The sequence below is a fragment of the Melanerpes formicivorus genome, unplaced genomic scaffold (genome assembly GCF_026170545.1).
Source record: "Melanerpes formicivorus ecotype bairdi unplaced genomic scaffold, bMelFor1.0.p_v2 SCAF_44, whole genome shotgun sequence".
In the NCBI taxonomy this organism is placed as follows: Eukaryota; Metazoa; Chordata; class Aves; order Piciformes; family Picidae; genus Melanerpes; species Melanerpes formicivorus.
In genome coordinates, this window is record NW_027142396.1 from 2,261,120 (window position 1) to 2,286,416 (window position 25,297).

Sequence of the window (25,297 nt, forward strand, 5' to 3'; positions counted from 1 at the left end):
CCACAATGTCCTTTCAGGTAGTTGTAGAGAGCAATGAGGTCTCCCCTCAGCCTTCTCTGTTTCAAACTCAACAGCCCCAGCTCCTTCAGTCGCTCTTCATCAGATTTATTCTCCAGGCCCTTCACCAGCTTTGTTGCCCTCCTCTGCCCTTGCTCCAGCACTTCACCATCTCTCCTGTATTGAGGTGCCCCAAACTGAATACAGTACTGGAGGATTTCTAATACAAGCTGGGATGCCATTGGTTTTCTTGGCCATCTGGGCACACTGCTTGACCATTTTCAGTTGCTTGTTGATTAGAACCCCCAGGTCCCTTTCTGCCAGACAGCTTTCCAGCCACACTTTCCCAAGCCTGTAGCGTTGCTTGGGGTTGTTGTGACCCAAGTGCAGGACCTGGCATTTTGCCTTGTTGAAGTTCATCCTTTTAATTTTGGCTCATTGGTCCAATCTATGTAAGTCCCTCTGTAGAGCCTCCCTACCCTCATGCAGATCAACACTCTCACCTGACTTGGTGTCATCTGCAGACTTACTGATGACACGCTCTGTGTCTTTATCAAGGTCATCAATAAAGATATTAAACAGAAGTGGTCCCAACACTGAGCCCTGAGGAACACCACTTGTGACCGGCCGCCAGCTGGATTCAACTCCACTGACTACCACTCTTTGGGCCTGTTCAGCCAGCCAGTGCTTTATCCAGCAGAGTGTGTGCTCATCCAAGACACAGGCAGCCAGTTTGTCCTTGAGAATTCTGTGGGAAACAGTGTCAAACGCTTTTCAGAAGTCTAGGTAGACAATATCCACAGCCTTTTCTTCATCCAACAGTCAGGTCCTCTTGTCATAGATGATCAGGTTGGTCAGGCAGGACCTGCCCTTTGTAAACCCATGCTGACAGGGCCTGATCCCCTGGTTGTTCTCTCTCTGTCATCTAATTGAGATGATCTACTCCATGACCTTCCCTGGTACTGAGATCAGACTGACAGGTCTGTAGTTTCCTGCATCCTTTCTTCCTTTCTTGTAGATGGGTGTTACATTTGCTACCTTCCAGTCCATTGGGACCTCCCCAGTTAGCCAGGACTCCGGGTAAATAATGGGAAGTGGCTTGGTGAGCACATCTGCCAACTCCTTCAGCACCCTTGGGTGTAGCCCATCAGGCCCCATGGACTTGTGTGTGTCTGAGTGGTGGAGCAGATCACTGACCACTTCCTCATTTTTTTTCACCATAGGTAAACCTGCTCATGGTGCATTTTGTCCCATCATCCAGGTTACAAAATACTGGCTCCATTAGCAGGTTCTGTTGATTATTCTCTAAGTCATATTTACTGTGGGAAAACTTTTTGGGGATCTCTCTCTCAGAAAAGCTTACTTTAGCAAACTTTACTGGATCTGAAATCAATAAAGAGGGTGGTGGATAATCTTTGTGGAAAGTGACTCTACCCTGCCTTTCTTCATTTTTAAAATTAAAAAGGGGACTTTGTAGACTCAAAACAAACATCAGAAATCTATACATTCTTATTACATAGTTCAAAATCAAGTGATCTTACTATCAATGCCATTACCTAAATGGGAAGCTGTGATCCAGCTGAGATTCAGAAATAGATACTTCACATCACTGAAGTACTTCTACATCTCTGGTACAGAACCAATTCTAAAAGCAGTTTACCTTTTGTTTTGTTATGCTGTGAGTTATCTTGGGGAAATTAAAACTGATATAGTTACCAACATTAATTTCTTCAACTGATTTGAAAGGGAGAGCTGTCTTCCAGGGATTGTGAAGGATGGGTTACTTAGTTTGCATTTCACTTGTTTTGAGGTCTTGAGCTCTTTGGGATGTACTTCCATTCATGTGCCCAGAGTCAAAACCTATCTATTTCTGTTCCATAAAAACCCTTTATGACAACTTAATGATGGAACAATTTCAAGAAAAGAAAACAAGACAGCATGAAAACCACTCTCCTCAGCTATAAGATGTATAGAATAGGTTCATCAGTCATTAGGGGAAATCTCAGCCTTTTATAGTACACTTTGTCTAGGGCTGTGAAGGACTAGCAAAGGCTTATTGCTTTGTATTATCTGTCAGTAAGAAATGTAACTCTTCTGATTTACTGTGAGACTGTTTATGTGATTCCTGTGAGGTATATGCCTGTGTTCTGTTTTTAGGAAGGGCTAGTATGTGCCATTCATCTGGAGTCACTGCTGAGGAAGGACAAGTGAATAGTGGTATTTCTGGTAAAAGTTGGACTTCATGCTTTTAAATTCTATAAGAAACTGACCTTTCAGTCAGTCCATCCAAGGCACACTAATTCTGCCTTACAGCTGTGCATTGGCAGCTTTGTTTTCCTTGCTGTAATCTAGAGAAATGTGTTTCCAGAATTTCAAGGTCAGAGGAACGCCTGTGTTCTGAGTCAGGGTTATTGTGTGTGCATCATTGTAGAAACTCACAGTATCACAGTATAACTTAGGTTGGAAAGGACCTCGAGGATCATCGAGTCCAACCTACCAACACAGACCTCATGACTAGACCATGGCACCAAGTGCCACGTCCAATCTCCTCTTGAATGCCTCCAGGGATGGTGACTCCACCACCTCCCTGGGCAGCCCGTTCCAATGATGAATGACTCGCTTGGTGAAGAACTTCCTCCTCACCTCGAGTCTAAACCTCCCCTGGCGCATCTTGAGACTGTGTCCCCTTGTTCTGGTGCTGATTGCCTGGGAGAAGAGACCAACCCCTTCCCGGCCACAACCACCCCTCAGGTAGTTGTAGAGGGCAATGAGGTCACCCCTGAGCCTCCTCTTCTCCAGGCTAAACAATCCCAGCTCCCTCAGCCTCTCCTCACAGGACTTGTGTTCAAGGCCTCTCCCCAGCCTTGTTGCCCTTCTCTGGACACGTTCAAGTGTCTCAATGTCCTTCTTAAACTGAGGGGCCCAGAACTGGACACAGGACTCAAGGTGTGGCCTAACCAAAGCAGAGTACAGGGGCACAATGGCTTCCCTGCTCCCGCTGGCCACACTGTTCCTAATGCAGTCCAGGATGCCATTGGCCTTCTTGGCCACCTGGGCACACTGCTGGCTCATATTCAGGTGGCTGTCAATCAGCACCCCCAGGTCCCTCTCTGTTTGGGAGCTCTCCAGCCACTCTTACCCCAGCCTATAGCTCTGCATGGGATTGCCGTAGCCAAAGTGCAGGACTCGGCACTTGGACTTGTTGAATGCCATCCCATTGGACTCTGCCCATCTGTCCAGTCGGTCGAGGTCCCTCTGCAGAGCCTTTCTACCCTTTAACTGACTAACATCTGCTTCTAACTTTGTGTCATCTGCAAACTTGCTGATGACTGACTCGACCCCCTCATCCAGATCATCAATGAAGATGTTAAAGAGGGTGGGTCCCAGCACTGATCCCTAGGGGACGCCACTGGTGACTGGCCGCCAGACTCAAACTGATGGCCATGTAATACTTCAGTCATGTCTAAGTGAGGATTATTTGATTGGTGCTATAGCTTTTAACTAGAAAAAGTACAAAGTATTAGAGCAAGTTCAAGCTGAAGTGTGTATATGCTGTGCATTTTCTGGACAAAGATACCCCTAACATCCACCCACAATTCCATTGTGACATTGCGTCTGAATTTCACTGGAGTGAAGAATTTAGGTGGTCACATTGTTAAACAATTTGAAAGCTTCCCTTCTCTGGACATTAAAATTGCTTTGTATTTTTATGTCGACAATATAAGAGCCTTCAGAAAGTCTCCTGACCTTTTCATATGAAAGGCTGAGAGGTCTAGAAGTTGTTGCATGTCAATACCGTGAATACTTCAGGGAATCTGACTGCCTGAGACTCAATAACAGAAAAGGTGGGACAGCTTCCAAAACACGGGCTCTAACTTCTGCACTGATGGCTTAAATTATCTGCCTTTCTCTGTTCTACTCTTCTGCACTCTGTGCTCAAGTCACTCAACACTAAAGCCTTAATCTTGTGACGTTGTTCAGAGAATGGTCCTTCAATTTCTACTCAGATGGAGACCTTCAGTCAGCTGAGATTATACTGGACAAAATCAATCATTAGTCAAACAAGCATATAAGACTTTTTATGATGTCTTGATAGTAAAGCTATGACATTAGCAAAGTTAAAATATGTATCTTTTCCTCCTTCTTTACCATGTGTGAATAGTGTGGAAAAATCTCTGTTCTCATTATTCCAAGCCTCGCATTCACTTACCTCAGAGATTTTTGTGCCTTAAAGCAGAAGACATGATGTAGCTACATCTGGAAGAAGGCTGCAAAGGGATTAAATTTCACTTGATCAAACAAACTGAGTATAGTGTATCTGACTTGAATTGTGTCCTGCATTTTGCATTCTAGACAAACAGTAATAAAATTATTCTTTTTTGATACCTACTGAATTGTGAGCTCAGGACTTCATTCCTCAGAGAAGAAATACAAGTGGAATAACTTCGGCACTCCCTGTTATTTTCTCAATAATATGAAAGCTTGACTACTGCCATGAAGTTACTTCAAAGATAATATAAAGAACATTTATATCTTTGCTAATTCAGATAACTTCATGAGTAGAATAGAATAGAATAGAATAGACCAGACCAGGTTGGAAGAGACCTTCATGATCATCATGTCCAACCCATCGTCCAACCCACCTAATCAACTAAACCATGCGACCAAGCACCCTATCAAGTCTTCTCCTGAACACCTCCAATGATGGTGACTCCACCACCTCCAATTCCAATGGCCAATCACTCTCTCTTTATAGAACTTCTTCATAACATCCAGCCTAACTCTCCCCTGGTGCAGCTTGTGACTGTGTCCTCTTGTTCTGGTGCTGGTTGCCTGAGAGAAGAGACCTACCTCCACCTGGCGACAACCTCTCTTCAGGTAGTTGTAGAGAGCAAGAAGGTCACCCCTGAGTCTTCTCCTCTCCAGGCTAAGCAAGCCCACCTCCCTCAGCCTGTCCTCATAGGGCTTGTGTTCCAAACCCCTCACCAACTTTGTTGCCCTTCTCTGGACACATTCCATTGAGTCAACATCCTTCCTAAACTGAGGGGCCCAGAACTGGACACAGTACTCTAGGCATGGCCTATCCAGTGTGGTGTACAGGGGCAAAATGACCTCCCTGCTCCTGCTGGCACCCTTTTCCTTCTGTTACAACTATGAAATATTAAAGTCCATTTTTAATTTGTCTAAGTTGTGCAGATGAAGCTTAGAATTCAGAAGTGAGCTTGTTAGGAGCTGATCCTTTCTATTACCTGGAGTGTAACAAAAAGCTGTATGTAACTGCAAAGCCATAAATGGATCCCAGTGGAAAATTACAATCAAAGTCCTGGTGGATAATTCTCTGAAGCATACAGACTGAGTAGGCAAATCAACAGAAGCCATGCTAGAGAATTCTTTGATTTTTTGAAGTTGATTAGTATTTTCTTCACCTTTTTTTTTTGAGAGAGAGAGAGTTGTAGCTGAATAAAGCTTTGATTCCTTGAAAGAAGAAATGCACATGGTATTATATATGCACTCCACTGAACTTCTGGAGTCCTAGTGTGGAGTGTTATGTTTTAGTTTGTACTGGACTCACAAAAAGGAACTGTAAAAATGAAACATTTTTCATCCCAAGTAATCCTGTTGCTTCAGTCTTATTTTAAATCCATATTCCTCATGATATGTGTGATTTATCATGGCTATGCATACAGCTCCTGGAATTGTGGTGTAGGTAATTTGTACCTTAATAAGTACATAGAATGCAAGACTCATTAACAACTGCAATGTCTGTTGATACCACCATAAGATGAAGTTGTACTGTAAAGGTGATACTCAGAGCACTGAGGGATAAGGGTGTCTGCTATTCCTAACATTTTAAAAGATGCAATTCTGAAATTAGGTAGTTTATATCAGACTTGGTTCTGAAATGTCAAGGGCAAAACCTAGCAGCCATTTTTGCAAGTTTTCTTCTGCCTTAAATGGTGTTTAAGAGGCTGTTATGAGAGTTTTAATTGGATATAATGCTAAAAAATATTTAAATCTTCTCTTCTGCAGTTGAAGGAAAAGACATAATTTATATCACAGAAGGGGATATTTCTCTAAGGAATTATTGTGGATCATGTGGATTTCTGCAAGCCAGCTGGACTTACTAGTTCTAAAATGTCAAAAGGTTGATACACTTGACTAATTAGGAAGCCAGCTAGGATTGGTGACGGCAGTCTGCAGCAGCTTGTGAAAGCTGATTTAAAGGTCCCAGGGGAAGTGTTAATGTTGATCAATATTTGTGACTCTCATACTATCACTGTAGCAATGCAGTTTTCCCAGGACAATTTAAAAGATTTCTAAAATACTACATGTTGCACTCCTGTGAGGAGAGACTGAGGGAGCTGGGGCTGCTTAGCCTGGAGAGGAGGAGACTCAGGGGTGACCTTATTGCTCTCTACAACTACCTGAAGGGGGGTTGTAAACAGGCAGAGGTTGGTCTCTTCTCCCAGGCAGCCAGCACCAGAACAAGAGGACGCAGTCTCAGGCTGCACCAGGGGAGGTTCGGGCTGGAGGTCAGGAGGAAGTTTTACACGGAGAGAGTGATTGCCCATTGGAATGGGCTGCCCAGGGAGGGGGTGGAGTCGCCGTCACTGGAGGTGTTCAGGAGGAGACTTGACAGGGTGCTTGGTTAGATGGGTTAGTTGATTAGGTGGTGTTGGATGATAGGTTGGACGTGATGATCTTGAAGGTCTCTTCCAACCTGGTTTATTCTATTCTATTTTTCATTTATAAAACTTTCTGTCCAAAAACAGAATAGAATAGAATAGAATAGAATAGAATAGAATAGAATAGAATAGAATAGAATAGAATAGAATAGAATAGAATAGAATTAACCAGGTTGGAGAAGACCTTTGAGATCATCGAGTCCAACCTATCATCCAACACCATCTAATCAACTAAACCATGACACCAAGCACCCCATCCAATCTCTTCCTAAACACTTCCAGTGATGATGACTCCACCACCTCCCTGGGCAGCCCATTCCAATGGCCAATAACTCTTTCTGGGAAGAACTTCTTCCTAACATGGAGCCTAAACCTCCCCTGGTGCAGTTTGAGACTGTGTCCTCTTGTTCTGTTGGTGGTTGCCTGGGAGAAGAAACCAACCCCCTCCCGGCGACAATTTCCCTTCAGGGAGTTGTAGAGCAAGAAGGTCTCCCCTGAGCCTCCTCTTCTCCAGGCTAAGCAATCCCAGCTCCCTCAGCCTCTCCTCATAGGGCTTATGCTCCAATCAGACCATGCTACAGATAGTATGGGTCTTAATAGCTAGCTGTGCAATTTCACAGAAGGGGTCACAGTCAACTGTTGACATGGGCATCAAAAAAAAAGTAAATTGGAGCATAACTCAAGACACAGGAGTTTGAAAAACAGGCCTTCTGCATGCTTTAGGTACTTAGATTATTAATTATGAATGCTTTTGTTTGCAGTGGCTAATTTAATGCATGCTGGAAAACTACTAAAGGGTTTTTTTTAATACAAGTTTCTGTATAGTCCAGTTTTTCTTTTGTGAGGCTGAAAGGTCAGTAATTTCCAGTGTTCTCTTTTCTACCCTTTTTAAAAATGGGCACAATATTTCCCTTCTTCCAGTCACCAGGGATTTTACCTGACTGCCATGACTTTTCTTATATTATGCAGAGTGGCTTTGCAACTACATCAGCCAATTAATTCTGTAGAATTTACACATCTAAGTGCTGGGTTCTACACCTTAGCCACAACAACCCCATGCAGTGCTACAGGCAGGGGTCACAGTGGCTAGAGAGAGGCCAGGCAGAAAGGGACCTGGGGGTACTGGTTGATAGTAGGCTGAACATGAGCCTGCAGTATGCCCAGGAGGCCAAAAAGGCCAATGGCATCCTGGCCTGTATCAGGAACAGTGTGGCCAGTAGGAGCAGGGAGGTCATTCTGCCCCTGTACACTGCACTGGTTAGGCCACACCTCGAGTCCTGTGTCCAGTTGTGGGCCCCTCAGTTTAGGAAGGATGTTGACTTGCTGGAACGAGTCCAGAGAAGGGCAAAAAAGTTGGTGAGGGGCTTGGAACACAAGCCCTATGAGGAGAGACTGAGGGAGCTGGGCTTGCTTAGCCTGGAGAAGAGGAGGCTCAGGGGTGACCTTATTGCTCTCTACAACTACCTGAAGGGAGTTTGTAGCCAGGTGGGGGTTGTTCTCTTCTCCCAGGCAACCAGCACCAGAACAAGAGGACACAGTCTCAAGCTGTGCCAGGGGAGGTTTAGGCTGGATGTTAGGAAGAAATTCTTCCTAGAGAGAGTGATTGGCCATTGGGATGTGCTGCCCAGGGAGGTGGTGAAGTCACCATCATTGGAGGTGTTTAGGAAGAGACTTGATGGGGTGCTTGGTGCCGTGGTTTAATTGATTAGATGGTGTTGGATGATATTTTGGACTTGATGATCTCAAAGGTCACATCCAACCTGTTCTGTTCTGTTCTGTTCTGTTCTGTTCTGTTCTGTTCTATTCTATTCTATTCTACAAAAATGAATGAACCGGGGGGCAAAGTAGGCAGGAGGAACAGAAGTGCTAACTAACTACTATTTCACAAAATCAGATTCTAAAATAAACTCTTTTGGTCCTTCTATACACAATGAATAATAATAACAATGTAATGGAGAGAATGACAGAAATGTTTATGAAAATGTAATTTAAACTTGAGTCAATGTTAGGGAGCATTTGTTGTAAGCTTTATATATGTTTATATTTGTATTTCTGTATAATACTTTAGTTTTAAATGCTTATTATTCTATGAGGAGATTACCATTATGTGACTTTAAGCTCTACTTGAAGGAATTTTGTCTTTAATTTGTGGACATGAAAGCTTAAATTTTGTGACAGTGATTTTTTAATGTTTTTTTAAATGATTTGCATAATCTCAATCCTCCAAATCTTGTGCCTCTTCTTGTTTTACTTTCTTCTTCTGCTTGCAAAAGATATCCAGACTTAGGCTTCTCAGAAACTAAATTAGATTCAACTCTTGTCTTAGCAGTAAAATAATGATAGTAAAGGAGTTTCTAGAACCTGGTATTTGGCCCAGGCTGATTTCACAGTACTTTGTAAGATCTTCCTCTCTGCCACTTTGAGCTTGTTTTGTCTGTATTTTTTTTGTTGTTGCCCTTGAAAATACCTTAGGAAGATGCTAGAATTCTTTAATAATTCCTGGAGACAGAATTTATTTGAGGGAAACAAGTAGAAATATTATTGTATAGCAATGTTTCCTATCACATTTTTTACCCCCCATAGTCATGTCTGAAAGGTTGCCTTGCTTCCTTAGTCCAGCATCTTCAGTATTCCTTAATTTAGTGGTTTGGCTAGTTTAGGTCCTGATTTGAATACTTACTGTTAGGAATGACTGCATAATGTTCACTGTTAGGAACGACTGCAGAATCCTGTGGTGTGTCTGTGTCAAAGTTGTGTGTTGGCCCTAGGGAGTTTTGCCCAGTGAGGCATAATGGGGTTTCTATCCTATAATTCTTTATTTCTCTGTGGTGATTTTTCATCATATAGTAAGTTCTGGAGTTGTGCTCTCTGTTCTCCCAGGCATAAGCAAAGGGGTTATCAAGGTTCAGAAATCTAACAGTTTCTGGTGTGTTTGAGGAAATAAAAGTAGGCTATTTGATGCTTGCATTTAATTATACTCTCATAGTAACAGTCATAGTTCTTTTGGGTGATGTTACAGATACATGTGTAATATAATGAGTAGATTTTTCCTGAACTCACATCATGTAATATCAGCCAGAGGTTATTAAACAGAAATGAAAGTCCCTTTTGATCAAGCTACCTATGGATACCGCTCTGCATCCTATCCACTCCAATACTGTCCACTCAGCTCCTTGCTGAGAAACAGTTTCAATTTTTTGTAACAATAACTGAAATGATTTCTTGTTTAATATAGCAAGTAATTTAAGAGACAGCTTTTGAAAGCTGATATGAAATTGTTTATTTACAGTTGCAAAAGGGTACTGGAATGAAAATGTAAATGAAATGGCATTTCACCTAAAACTATGCTTGACTCTCAGTATAGAGAAAGAGGAATGTGAAATGAGTGGAATAAAATATGGCTGAGTTCAACGTACAACAGACCGAATCTTTTGAGATTAGTTGCAAAAGAGAAATCTGTGAATGTTAAAACCCTGGCCTGAATTTTAAATTAATAGTTTTAAAGCCATTAATATCTTTTGGTGTCATGTTTTGATATTACTGTGGTAACCTAGAAGGATCCTTCTCTCTCCTTTTACAGAGGGCGAGGAGACTGGAGTGATGGATAGCCTGTTGGAGGCCTTGCAGTCAGGTGCAGCTTTTCGAGATCGAAGGAAAAGGATACCAAGGTCTAAAGGTGAATATTCTATTCACATTTTATTTTTCCAGAGAAAGCTAAAAGTGTTGTGGGCTCAGTGCTCCAGAACTTAAGTGCTATCAGATTTAATTCTTTCTTGCAATGACATCTTTTGGGGATCTTGCTGTTTTGCTGATGTCACGAGCACTTTGGGGATTCATTTATGAAACTTAGCATGCCTGATTATTATGACAAGACTCTTGAATATGGCCAAATGTATTTCTCCTTTCTATGGTTTAGAGTTGAATGGGTGAAGTAAAAGCCATCTTGCCCCATAAGCAGATCAAATTATTGCACTACAATTTAACTGTCACTTTACTCCTAGAAAAATCTAACTTCTAAATAATTCTGCTTCATAATGTTACTCCAGTAACTTTTGAAGACTTTTTTTTCCCCATTGTTCCCTTGCTTTTGCAGACACACCACAAAATATCAGTCCAACCACACAACGGCCTGTGCTGAAAGCTTGTAACCATGGTAATGAACTATATTCATGAATTGCATGCTCTTTTTGGCAGACTTCATGTAATTGATCTGTGCTTTCAAAACACTACCATGATTTTTCACTTTCATACATTAATGGAACACTGAAACCTGTTTTTTCAATGATCACCACACTGTTGCATGCTGAAACTCTACTTCTTCATAACTTTACAAAGCTCTTAGATATTTTGTGAGGTTTTTATTTATTTAAAATGTCTTTGATTTTAAGTCTGTGTGGTGGGTTTGAGGCAGATCCTCCCTTGCCTCCCACTGGGGCAGAAAAGCAAGACTCAGACAAATGGATTGCAGAAGTGATGGAAAGTTTAAATGGAAAAGCAGTGAGTGTTTTACAGAGAACCACAAGCACAGTGACAAAGGAGAACCCAAAGCATACCCAGAAGCCTCCCAGCATTTCCCTTCTCCCCACCTGAGGGTACACCCAAAACCCCCAGGGCTCTTTCTTCTCCCCACTCCTCCACTGTTAGGCTAATCTCAGCTGGCCAGATGTAAGATTGCCCTTCCCCCTTCTCCTCCTGGCATTAGGCCTGGCCAGGCCTAAGAGCCCTTGCGATAACTTCCCCTCCATTGCCAGATAGGAAGCATCTCCCACAGTAACAGTGAGGGAAGAAAGAGTGTAAGACCTTGCTGGTGGTTTTATAGGGAGTAGGACATTATGGGATGAAGTACACAGCTTCCTGTGTCCACCCACTGGGCTGGACCCTCGGGACACCGGGGGTGTGTCTTATGTGGCCGCAGCAGGGGGGCACCCAGCCCAAACTGCCACAGTCTAGTAGTTCTGGAATCCTTAAGAACAGTTACACAAGGATTTTTTAATGGCTTGTGGGGGTGCAATAGAAAGAAAAGTTTGCAGAACATTTTAAATGCTACTATGTGCTTTTGTTACTAAGTTGGAGAACTTTTTTCATTCATGCTTTTTTTCTTTGCCTTATAGCCCGAGTAGTTTAGGATATTCAAAAGTGTTGTAGAAGCAGGAAAGTAATATTAATCACTTGTTTCATGGCAGAATAGTTCTCCAAATTCTGGTTGAGTCCTGTACATATTAATTCTATGTAATATTCAGGAGTTTATTCATAAACTTCTGAACTATCTCCCCTTATTACAAGAGGGATCCCCCTATTACAAGAGGGATATGGAGGTGCTGGAAGTGTCCAGAGAAGGGCCACAAGGATGATCAGAGGGCTGGAGCACCTCTCCTATGAGGACAGACTGAAGGAGTTGGGGCTGTACAGTCTGCAGAAGAGAAGGCTCCCAGGTGACCTAATTGTGTCCTCCCAGTATCTGAAGGGGGCCTACAAGAAGGCTGGGGAGGGACTTCTCAGGATCTCAGGTAGTGATAGGACTAGTGGGAATGGAATGAAGCTGGAGGTGGGGAGATTCAGGCTGGACGTGAGGAGGAGGTTCTTCCCCATGAGAGTGGCGAAGTCCCAGAATGGGTTGTCCAGGGAGGTGGTTGAGGCCCCATCCCTGGAGGTGTTTAAGAGCAGGCTGGATGAGGCTCTGTCCAGCCTGCTCTAGTGTGGGGTGTCCCTGCCCATGGCAGGGGGGTTGGAACTAGATGATCCTTATGGTCCTTTCCAACCCTGATACTATTATACTATCTAACTCTAATGAATATGACTTGCTCATATATGAGCAGGCTCATATGCTCATACGGTGCTTGTTAGCTTTGTTCATTAGGCAATCTACAAAATGTTACTCTGTTAGCTATTTTTTATTAAGCCTGAGGAGTCCAGAGTCGTTCATGGCTAGTGGTCTCAGGAAAAAAAGTTTATATATGTAGTACCTCTGTTAAAGAAAAATTTTTATTGAAACTTAAAAAAAATCCTCATTTTTGAAAGCAGCATGCATTATCCCTTGATGTTTACATGCTCTGCAGAGTTCATAAAGCAGGTGCCATGAAATTGATGATATTAATTATAGCTCACACTTAAGTGTTTATTTTTTAAGTGTCTATAGCCAAAAAAAAACCCCAAGCAACGAGCAAACAACAAAACAACAAAGAACATACAGAATTTGGCATTATTAAATGCAAAATTAAAGAACATAGAGCTAGAAGGACAATTTAAAGATAATTAAATTGCTTATAGGCATTTGCTCAAAGGAAAATCAAGTATATTTGGCAGGTGCTTGTCTAGCACATACCATATTGATGTTTGAATAATGACTGCAGAGTACATCTGAATTTTTCCCATGAGTGTTTCTGCTTTTAAGAACAGTTTATGTTTAATTTTTCTTCCTCCCAGCCCATTCATGTATCATTAGACAGAAGTGTTGGCTCTATTTTTCAGTGATTTGCAGTGTTTTTAGCAACCTAAAATTTCAAATGGGTACTTAATTTTGTATCATGGTAAAAAAGCTACTGTCTTACCCTAGGCTTAAAATGTGTGGAGACTGATAAAAGTCCTCATGGAGCAATTCAGGCACTGCCATTGTTTGTTTCCATACTGGTTTTGGCTGTTTGGATTAAATGGTAACTGGTTTGGATAGTGCTTATTCTCATGAGACTAACAGATTCATTTATGGTAGACATACTTCTTCGACTCATAGATACACTTCTTTGACTTCTTTGAACAACTTTGACTCATCTTGCAGTCAGAAAGAATTATAAGCCGTGATGTGAAATGTCTGTCCTCTGAGTCATTCAGTGTGTAGCAGTCTATTGGGCAAATGCTATCAAATTCTAGCTAATCTCTTCTGTTTCAAAACAAAACACCACCAAGCAAATTAATAATAACTGATTTAATCTGTATAATTAAATATATTTCTCTAAAAAGTGGAATACAAAGCAGACCCAAGCTTAGAAGGGAACTGGAGTCTCTGTCTCACAGGGGATGGCAAGGAAAGAATTATAGCCAGAATGCACACTTTTCTCCATAGCTGTAATATAAATGGAAGCAGGAATTAAATCTCTCTAACCATTTCCATAGCCATCCTCAGTACAATAGTGCTGAGCCAAGCCCTATAAAACAAAGTAATACAGAGGAGCAAGCCAACACTACTGAGCTCTAGAACTGAGTACAGAAGTGGTTTCACAGAATCACCAAGGTTGGAAGAGACCTCAAAGCTCATCGAGTCCAACCTGTCACCACAGACCGCATGACTAAACCATGGCACCAAGTGCCACATCCAATCTCCTCTTGAACACCTCCAGGGATGGTGACTCCACCACCGCCCTGGGCAGCACATTCCAATGGCGAATGACTCTCTCAGTGAAGAACTTTCTCCTCACCTCAAGCCTAAACTTCCCCTGGCACAACTTGAGACTGTGTCCTCTTGTTCTGGTGCTGGTTGCTTGAGAGAAGAGACCAACTCCCTCCTGGCTACAACCCCTCTTCAGGTAGTTGTAGAGAGCAATAAGGTCTCCCCTGAGCCTCCTCTGCTTAAGAAAAGAAAGGAGGCATAATAAATTTAGTGGAATGCTAGCCGTTGGTTGACCATTTTTCTTTTCCTGATCTGTTAAGCTGCCCAGAAATCTCTGGTAGTGTTCAGGTTCTCATGCTTCATCCCAGGGTAGCCTCTTTGTGTTATTTAATTTGTAGTCCAACTACACTTGTATTTCATTTAACAGATTGCCTCTTTGTAACGTGGTCTATAGTTTTCATCAAGTTTAAATCTATTCTGTTTCTGTGATCAGAATTTCTGATTGTATTTCTTCTTGTGACAAGGCCCATCAAATCAGAAAATTTCTTGCTGAGGAAAAGCCTTGCTGCATGACTAAGAAGTAATATCCATTTGGTATTGCTAGACCTTGGAAACGTTCTAACAACTCAAGAATACAACTAATTCTCGTCAGATTTTCACTGACATAGATATGATTGGTCTATCTATTTCTTTGGTTTCCATTCCTGTGTCTTTGTGTTCTTAAATTAATGACTGAACTGCATATATGTTCAAAACTACCTGTTACTGTAGGCTTTCACTGCAAGGAGCCATAAACTACAGTGAATACAGTGGTATATGCTTTTGCTGTAATTCCCATTCAGAGCACCGTATGACACAAGTGGAGCCTTAGTATGGTTTTAATGTTGTACTTCAGTAAGATTTTGGTTCAATAGCCTTAGTATGGTTTTAATGTTGTACTTCAGTAAGATTTTGGTTCAATAGCATCTAACAGGGGAGCTTTTTTATTGTGTTTAGAGAGCAGAAGAAAGCAGTTAATTTTCAATGATCAGGATTTTTCACATTAGAAGATCATTTCAAGCAACTTCTAGCTATGGCTGATCTGAGTTTATCAATTATTTACAACAACAGTCGAGGCATATTTGCAGCTTGCACATTTATGTCGATCTAGTTAAGCTCAAATACACGAAGCAGCATATCCAAGGCAGCATGGAGCCCACTGCAGTACAGAAAGCTGCATTATTCACTAAGTTTTTGGTTAGGCTTTGCAGTCTGTATCAAATTCTCTACTGCTATGACTATACATTTATTTGCTGTAACATCAGCCAAGGTAATGTTATCTGGAATGCATTAGAACAATTTTGAGATGCAGTTTTGATTGTGTGTATATATACCTCAAGTGCAGCAGAAATTGTTTTTCTTTACAAGCAGACTATATTCAAAATGCTGTGAGTCAAGAAAAGCTGTAATAAAAGGGAAGTCAAGAAATAGGGATTGCTTTTTTGTGACTGCAGAGACTGAAAGAATTCCTCCTGTTGCAATCAGTAATTGGATTATGGAGTTTACTTCCAAAGCTATGGTAACATTTTGTTTCTATATTAAGATGAAACATCCATAGTAAGAGATAGCCATAATTACTATAGCTGTTCAGTAAGCCTATAAACAATGGAATGCCATATTTAGTCTGAAGCATTAACACTTCTGTTAAATAAAATCCTCGTGAAGCAATGTCAGTGGCCCCAGTTAAGGAGAATAAAGCCCCTTTTCTTTCACATGTTTGTTGTTTGGTTTTTTAATCTCTTAATTGTAATGGAACTGTCATCTGAGGTTCATGTTGGTGTTTCTGCTACCTTAGTTTTATAATCATCTGACAATGAGCTCAGGCTCATCTTAATTCTTGAAACTGTCAGTGCAAGCACTTAAAGGTCATTCTTTACATCATCATTGCTGTATCATAGTATCATAGTATCATTCAGGGTTGGAAGGGACCACAAGGATTATCTAGTTCCAACCCCCCTGCCATGGGCAGGGACACCCCACACTAGATCAGGCTGGACAGAGCCTCATCCAGCCTGCTCTTAAACACCTCCAGGGATGGGGCCTCAACCACCTCCCTGCACAACCCATTCCAGGGCTTCATCACTCTCATGGTGAAGAACTTCCTCCTCACCACCAGCCTGAATCTCCCCACCTCCAGCTTCATTCCATTCCCCCTAATCCTATCACTACCTGAGATCCTGAGCAGTCCCTCCCCAGCCTTCTTGTAGGTCCCCTTCAGATACTGGAAGGCCACAATGAGGTCACCTCGGAGCCTTCTCTTCTCCAGACTGAACAGCCCCAACTCCTTCAGTCTGTCCTCATAGGAGAGGGTATATGGCAGCAAACTACCACTGACATTGCACATTAACTTTTCTTTATTTATTTTTTCTTGAATCTGTGTGTGTTGCTGTCTTTTCCACAACTGGATGTAGTGAACATTGAGAAGTACCTAATACTGGAGAAACAGTGAAACCTGTGAAGATAACTTTTTACTGAGTACATGTTATTAGTAACAATGCATTCTTGAGCACTACCAGTTTTTCATGGTAGGTACTGTTTTAGAGTACTGTGTCCAGTTCTGGGCCCCTCAGTTTAGGAAGGATGTTGACTTGCTGGAGCAAGTCCAGAGAAGGGCAACAAAGTTGGTGAGGGGTTTGGAACACAAGCCCTATGAGGAAAGACTGAGGGAGCTGGGATTGCTTAGCCTGGAGAAGAGGAGACTCAGGGGTGACCTTATCACTCTCTACAACTACCTGAAGGGAGGTTATAGACAGGCAGATGATGGTCTCTTCTCCCAGGCAACCAGCACCAGAACAAGAGGACACAGTTTCAAGCCGCAACAGGGGAGGTTCAGACTGGATGTTAGGAGGAAGTTCTATCCAGAGAGAGTGATTGCCCATTAGAATGGGCTGCCCAGGGAGGTGGTGGAGTCACCGTCATTGGAGGTGTTCAGGAGGAGACTTGATGGGGTGCTTGGTGCCATTTGTTAGTTGTATAGGTGGGTTGGATTGTTTGATGGGTTGGACGTGATGATCTTGAAGGTTTCTTCCAATCTGGTTTGGTTTATTCTGGTTTATTCTAGAGGCACTATGCATTCTGTGTACATGTGATCTAAAATCACAATGTTTATACCTCTGGCAGACAAAAGCTTTATATGGCTTTGTGAAGTTTTACTCATTAGACAAGTCTCCTAAGCAGAAGACTTGGAATATATGTAGACACTGTTATGAAATGAAATTAGATAGTGTTGGATGATAGGTTGGACTCCATGATCTGAAACGTCTTTTCCAACCTGGTTAATTCTATTCTATTCTATTCTATTCTATTCTATTCTATTCTATTCTATTCTATTCTATTCTATTCTATTCTATTCTATTCTATTCTATTCTATTCTATTCTATTCTAATGTAATAGGATTTCTTATTAAAAAAAAACAAAACGTTGTTCTCAGTTGTTCCATTTTAAGACCAAAGCTTTGCTCTGATATTGACTTCATAGGTCAAGTAAAATTGCTGCTTATTGTAACAGAAATAATTCCCTTGAAACCATCTGCACTGTTTTTAATAGGTTTTTTCCTAGAGCAGACAGCAGAGCTTAAAGAAACTGTGACTGTAAGAGTCAATTTTGCATAAGTAAAAAAACCCAAATTCCAATGAAAGTGAATTTATTCATTTTCATTTGTTTGTTTAGAACTGTTTCTGCACATAGTTAAATGTGCATACAGTCTCTCAAAGAGATAGCCCTGAAGAATTCACATTCCAAATTATCTAGATCAATTTTGGGGTAAAGTTTTTAGATTGTTTTTCTCGTGATCTCACCCTCTTGTAATTGGTGTTGGAGTGGAGAAAGTATTCAGGTCAGAAGGGATGACAGCCAGTGAGAAATGACAAATTGTAATATTACTTTTTTCAGAGCCTTTTCAGCCAAGTTAATAAAGTCAAAGCCTTCATCATAGAGACCAACATAGACATAAAACATTTATTTATTTATTTTAAAATGCCAAATATGCTGCAAAATGGATTCAAGCTTTGCTAAGAATGGAAAAAGTCCTTCAGACTAGTAGTAAATGCATATTAGTACTATGAAAGTATAGGTATAGACAGAGACAATAATTGGTAACTTGCCCTTAGACTCAGCTAAACACACACTGTAAAGCCTGTATTTAGAAAAGAGGAACTGTAATCCTTCCAAAATGTCTGTTTCTTTTATTACTCCTTTTACAAAGTCTTAAGAGATTTCCCTTTTCACTTCTCATGAATAAGGTGACAAGTGTATCCTCCATTCTGTGTCTTATCATCAGGAATTCCATATGCATATAATATGGGCAAGAATGACAAAGAAATCTGTTTTTAAAAGTTAAAAATTTAAGGTGCCACCTTGAGGCAAGGTGGACCTTATAATAGGGCTTACTCTCCAGAGGTCTGACAACTTTATATCTAAAGCGAGACCCTTTGAAGATGTTAAATTAGGCACTCAGAAGAGCTAATTGCCTTTGTAAATATCTTTCCAGGGTTCATTGGTACTAGTTGAATAAGGCTGCTTCTCCCAAGGGAGGCAAGGACGTTTTCTGCAGGATAAGAACTGTGGCAAAGAGGTGACATTTGAAAGCAGTGACACTGTGTATTCCATAATTGCACATACAGTAAATGTCAGCTTCATAGTCATCTAGCTAGGTAACCAGTTTTCCACAAGCTACGGCAGACAAGTTATACATTCAAAGCAGTCTTCTGAATATGCGTCAGTGGACAATCTTAAATCTGCTAAGGGAGCAGTAAATTACCAAGAAGTTACCCATATTTGTCTTTTCATTGTTTAGTCACGCAGAACTTCCCATTTGAAGCCAATTACCGAGTTGATTTGTGTAGCAAAGAGCTTCTGTCACTTCTCAGAGTACTTTCGAAGTATAATCCATATTTGTTAAACAAGCTTTTAGGTATACATTTACTAGACTCTTTTACTTCTGTTTTCTGAGTGTTAAGAGCAAGTGGTATCTAAACTCCTGCCTCTTTCTTCAAAGGCTTTAAGAGCTCTGACCCACATAGGAGAAATTACATAGCTATTGACTGAAGAACAACCATAGCACTCTTTATATTATTATATATATTGTATATTTTTTTAAGGGATTATCTTTCTCTTAAAAAAATTTAAAGTGAACTATCAGACAGGGAAATTTCGTCAGCTACACAACATCTGAGGTGGAAACAAATGATGTATCAGCCCTGGCCTCAGTATGTAACCCTAACACCTAACCCTAACCCTATGTATCCCTGAGTCCCTCAGGGGTCAGTCCTGGGACCAGTCTTGTTCAACATCTTTGTGGGTGCCATGGACAGTGGCATTGAGTGCACCCTCAGCAAGTTTGCTGATGACACCAAGCTGTGTGGTGCAGCAGACGTGCTGGAGGGAAGGGAGGCCATCCAGAGGGACCTTGACAGGCTGGAGAGGTGGGCACAAGACAACCTCATGAGATTCAACAAGACCAAGTGCAGGGTCCTGCATCTGGGTGGAGGCAATCCCAGGCACAAATCCAGGCTGGGCAGTGACTGGCTGGAAAGCAGCCCTGAGGAGAGAGACTTAGGGGTGCTGGTGGACAAAAAGCTCAACATGAGCTCTCAATGTGCACTTGCAGCCCACAAGGCCAATCAGATCCTGGGCTGCATCAAGAGAAGTGTGGCCAGCAGGTCAAGGGAGGTGATTCTCCCCCGAAACTCAGCTCTGATGAGACCCCACCTGGAGTACTGCATCCAGTTCTGGAGCCCCTATTAAAAGAGGGATATGGAGGTGCTGGAACGTGTCCAGAGAAGGGCCACAAGGATGATCAGAGAGCTGGAGCACCTCTCCTATGAGGACAGACTGAAGGAGCTGGGCTGTTCAGTCTGCAGAAGAGAAGGCTCTGAGGTGACCTAATTGTGGCCTTCCAGTATCTGAAGGGGGCCTACAGGAAGGCTGGGGAGGGACTTCTCAGGATCTGAGGTAGTGATAGGACTAGGGGGAATGGAATGAAGCTGGAGGTGGGGAGATTCAGACTGGGCGTGAGGAGGAAGTTCTTCCCCATGAGAGTGGTGAAGCCCTGGAATGGGTTGTCCAGGGAGGTGGTCGAGGCCCCATCCCTGGAGGTGTTTTAGAGCAGGCTGGATGAGGCTCTGTCCAGCCTGATCTAGTGTGGGGTGTCCCTGCCCATGGCAGGGGGATTGGAACTAGATGATCCTTGTGGTCCCTTCCAACCCTGACTGATTCTATGATTCTATGTTTTGTGACACAATTGATGTCTGGTAAATGCAGCATTGTTTTGTCAGTAATTAAAAAGATGTAGAAAAAGCCCCCAAAATTACTCATTGAATTCTGAAAGCACACTTCTGAATTCATCTTTCTTTGCCATGGAAGTGACTGCTTTCTCTGCACACTGTGAAATACTTACTGAAATTTCTTTACCATGTGAGTGAATGTGTATCCTTAATGTTGTAAATTTCTTTTCCTCCTATGGGAGAATTTAGTTTCTTGGGGGTTTTCTTGAGAACTGGTTGTTGCAACACAGCAGAAATTTACAATTTAAAGGAAACTCTGGAGTTGGGTTTCTGCTTCATGTTTTCAATTATAAGCCAGTGCTCTGCAAAGGTGTAAATAAAGGATGTTAAATAGATGCAGGGAAAACAAGAGCATATCTCGTAACTTCTTCCTTTCGTTAGGGTAGGAACACTTGGAAGTCTTTTTTTTCAAGAAGTGGAATATTCTAAAGGGAAATTGGCCTTTAAGTTGAACCAGAACTGCTGTTTGTGTCTGTAAGTTGCTTGATAAATGCAGTATGATCTTTGTTTCATTCCAGAAATAGATGTCTTGTGTATTTCCATCGTGCGTGCCTGAGGCAAAATCTACATCAATCACCCAGCAAAATAATCAGAAGCCTCAAGAGACTTTTTCTTGGTGGCTGGAACTTAAGACATCATGAGTGGTAAAGGAGGGAAATATAGGGAGCAAATGCAGCATTTAGATGAGTGGCAGAAGGAAAGATGGTAACCAGACTTAGTCCGAATGATCTGGAATAGAGTGATGCAGTTGGACTGTGACTCCTCTTTTGCCTTTTAGTTTACAAATCTGATATGAGAAGCTGTAGTTTAGATAATTTCAGGAAAGTTTTGATTTTAGAGGATATTTGGCTGATGAAGAATCTATTCACTTTCAGCATACACTGTAAAGTAGTTTGAGCCTTGTTCTTGGCAGGATAATGTATGTCTTAAAAAAACACCAAAACCAACGCACCAAGCAAACAAAAACCTCACAGCTTTTAAGCAAACAAAAAAGTGAATTAAAGTCAATCCAATTTCCTAGAAGATTTTAATTCCTCAAGATGTGCAAAATCCAAGCTTGCTAATATATACTTCTTCCCCCCCCCCGCCCCGCCCCTGTTTGAAAGACTGCAACAATGCCTTCTTAGTAGACATGGTATCACAGTATCACAGTATAACTCGAGGATCATCGAGTCCAACCTATCAACAGAGACCCCGTGACTAGACCATGGCATCAAGTGCCACGTCCAAACTCCTCTTGAACACCTCCAGGGACGACGACTCAACCACCTCCCAGGGCAACCCGTTCCAATGACGAATGACTCGCTCGGTGAAGAACTTCCTCCTCACCTCGAGTCTAAACCTCCCCTGGCGCAGCTTGAGACTGTGTCCTCTTGTTCTGGTGCTGGTTGCCTGGGAGAAGAGGCCAACCCCTTCCTGGCTACAACCACCTTTCAGGTAGTTGTAGAGGGCAATGAGGTCACCCCTGAGCCTCCTCTTCTCCAGGCTAAACAATCCCAGCTCCCTCAGCCTCTCCTCATAGAGCTTGTGCTCAAGGCCTCTCACCAGCCTTGTTGCCCTTCTCTGGACACATTCAAGTGTCCCAATGTCCTTCTTAAACTGAGGGGCCCAGAACTGGACACAGGACTCAAGGTGCGGCCTAACCAAAGCAGAGTCCAGGGGCACAATGACTTTCCTGCTCCTGCTGGCCACACTATTCCTAATGAAGGCCAGGATGCCATTGGCCCTCTTGGCCACCTGGGCACACTGCTGCCTCATATTCAGGTGGCTGTCGGTCAGCACCCCCAGCTCACTCTCTGTTTGGGAGCTCTTTGTCTTACAATATTTTCCCATGACATCTTAAAAATTAGATTTTCTAAAATGATCAGGGAGTATTATTTTATCAGGGGGAAAAGACCTTCTCATTCTTCATTTTCTCTTGATAATTAACTTACTAAAGATAGGGAAATACAGCTGATCAATATGATCAAGTATTGTTCCTTTATTGTTCCAGTATTGCAGGCCTATGGTGCGAGTATAGCACAGTAAAGTAAAGCATAGAAGAAGAAGGGAAAGGAAAGGCAAAAGTGCGTAGCAAGGGAACTTCTACAACTTATATAAACTCGGAGAGCCTTGTTGGCATGGCTTCATTGGTTCCTTCTGAGTGACCACACATCACACTAGTATAGATTATTGGTCCAACTACTAACTTTCTGTGTTTATAGCTGTCCAGAGAAGGGCAACAAGGCTGGTGAGAGGCCTTGAACACAAGCCCTATGAGGAGAGGCTGAGGGAGCTGTGATTGTTTAGCCTGGAGAAGAGGAGATTGGACGTGGCACTTGGTGCCATGGTCTAGTCATGGGGTCTGTGTTGATAGGTTGGACTCGATGATCCTTGAGGTCCTTTCCAACCTAAGTTATACTGTGATACTGTGGTACTACCAGTGTTTAGTTACATGCTGCAGGCACAGCAGTGTTTTGCTGAACTGCTAGCTGGCTCTGCATTTATGCTGAGCAATGCCTACCACCATGTCAGGCTCTAGGCCTGCACTGCCAGATTGCTCACACCGCTTGTCGCTGGCATTGCCACATTAGGTGGTAAAAAATCTAGAACCCGAGGTTTAGAAAACTAAGAGTGATTTATTCTACACTGTATTTGAACTTGCAGTCCTTGGTTTTCTCTCTCCTTGCTGCAAAGCAAAATGCTAAAATAAGAAATTGAAAAGATAGCATCAAAAATACAGAGTGTCATAAGCAGGGAAATGGGATGAAATCTCAGCAGATTTTCAGCATGGTCAGATAATTATTGTAAGGTTCTCTTCTTTTTATCTGTTTTCTTAGGCTCTAAGCCCGTTTCTTTGTATTTGAAAATAGATGAGTGTACATGGTAAGTTATGGTACAGTGCACATACAGATACCTGAATTAGATCTGGACAGATTGCTTTGTTTACTTGAAGTAGGATACATGTTAGACCAGGAAAAAAAAAATTGTCTGGCACAATGCACTTTTAGGATTTCCAAGCAAAATTATTTGTCTCTGTACAGTACCTAAATGGGCTGGGCTGGGCAGTTTCAGGAGCTATGTTTAAGAATTTAACAAAACCTGAGCCACAGAAAATGGTGGTTCTTTTCATGGGTTTCCTCACTATTTTATAAAATCTGAATTGAGTTATTTAATATGTTGAATATTTTTATATGTAGACTAACTTCATAACTTGTATTGTTCTCTGCATTTGGAAGCCTATGCTGGCTATAAAGACAGTATTTCCTGATAATCACTTGTCATAAATAGGAAGAGAGAAAACATTTAAAATAATCCTAGAACAGGGCATGTCTCCTATTTTGCTTTATTTACTGACCCTTTTATTTCAAATATATGATTTTCTGCTTCACCAAAAAATAGTTTTTAATAGTGGGAAGTGTCAAAGACTTACTATTATAGATACTTGTCGCACGAAATAGAATGAAATCACCACTGCTTTGGTTTAAATATCTTGGATAACAGATTTTAATGGAACCATGAGTAAAAATGTTGGCAAATGCTTTCCTGATGCTACACAAGTTGATAGGCTGGTATTTTCATGGCTAGGACTTTGAGGTCATATTATCCATTTTACTTCAGCCACTTGATTTTTTTGTGGCAGGAATCATCCTAAGCCTTCCCCATTAGCAGGAACATTTGAATCACTAGTCCTGGTTGCATTTTTGTCCTGTGTTCTAAAATATACATACTTTATTTGATCCATCATTTCCATGAGAAAGAAAGAAAACTTGATGATGGCTTTCACTCCACCACCATTAATTCAAGAACTGGGTGAGTCAATGTAATGATTCCAAACCTGCTAATAGCTTATATAAACAGGATGCCAGATTAGGAAATCAGACTGATGGTGGAGCTTGAGGGGAGGGCTCTCCTAAATTTTGGTCAAATAAATGAGAACTACATCAAAATAATTACTGGTAGAATACCCTATCCTTTCCTGTAGTCCTAAACCATCTGAAGCTGGGCAGACAGTGTTGCTGGCTTTGGGTTGTTTGGGCATTTTACCCCAGTTTACATTGTTTCTTAAGCTGAGATCTACAGGGTCTGCTTTACAGATGTACCAAACATCTACAACCGCAGTGAAAGCAGTAGGAATCAAAGCACTAAACACAAAGTGCTTTATAATGGCTTATCAATTAGTAAACATTTTTAACTGATCTCTCAAAATTAACGTATGTGTTTAGTCTCATGAAGAGAAAAAATACCTCACAAACATGGATAACATGATTTATGGGCCTTAGGCTTCTTATGGACCTTAGGCTGGGGAGGCTGACATACCTTACCCAGAAGTTAGTTTGTATGAATTGTTAACAATCAGTGAGTTCATGCTTCATATTGAAAGTCCTGGAGGCTGAGAGACTTGCAGAAGTTTCTCTGTGTTTTAGTTCTGTCTATAATAAAGTTCATAAAATATGGCACAGCACAACCAATACTGAAAATAAACCAACAGCTTGAATAGCTCATCTTTAAATTAGCATATTCTGTCCTGGGCAATGAAGGATAAAAGTTCTTCTGAGGGGACTAAAAAAGAAAAAGTAATTATCTGACAATGCATAGATGTAAGATAAGATATTAAATTTGAATAGTTAGCATTCCTGTGCTTCCAAACTCTAATACTCTGCTCTTTCCCTTTCCTAAAGTGTTTGTGTAATGTATATTATACTACTAGCTGCAATGGCAATACATTTCAGTGTGCAAATGTTTCATTTGACCAGCTGGATTAAAAGTAAATTAATCAGTACTGCAGCTTTAAATTATGTAATCTTCTTGATATGCAAGATAAGTTCATCATTTCATCATAAAGAGTAAATCAGGATTGGTGCATGAGTCTTTGCAAACTGTTCTGGCTCTTCAGCACAGAATGAAAAGTACTTTGATATCAGGTAATCCCTAGTTTTAGAACTGTACTGTAGATGGTAGTCTTCCCCTTTCCCTAAGAAATATAAAAT

The 25,297-nt window shown here is 41.5% G+C and overlaps 1 protein-coding gene across 2 annotated transcripts in view; it reads left to right on the forward strand.

The window, feature by feature from the left end:
* The window catches only part of DIAPH3 (diaphanous related formin 3), a 326,528-nt gene that overhangs the window by 229,935 nt on the left and 71,296 nt on the right, over nt 1–25,297 (forward strand). For both annotated transcript variants that reach the window (XM_068158905.1, XM_068158906.1), the window contains 2 exons: nt 10,264–10,359; nt 10,777–10,836. In XM_068158905.1, coding sequence (XP_068015006.1) covers nt 10,264–10,359; nt 10,777–10,836 — 156 coding nt within the window. The remainder of the gene's footprint in view (nt 1–10,263; nt 10,360–10,776; nt 10,837–25,297) is intronic.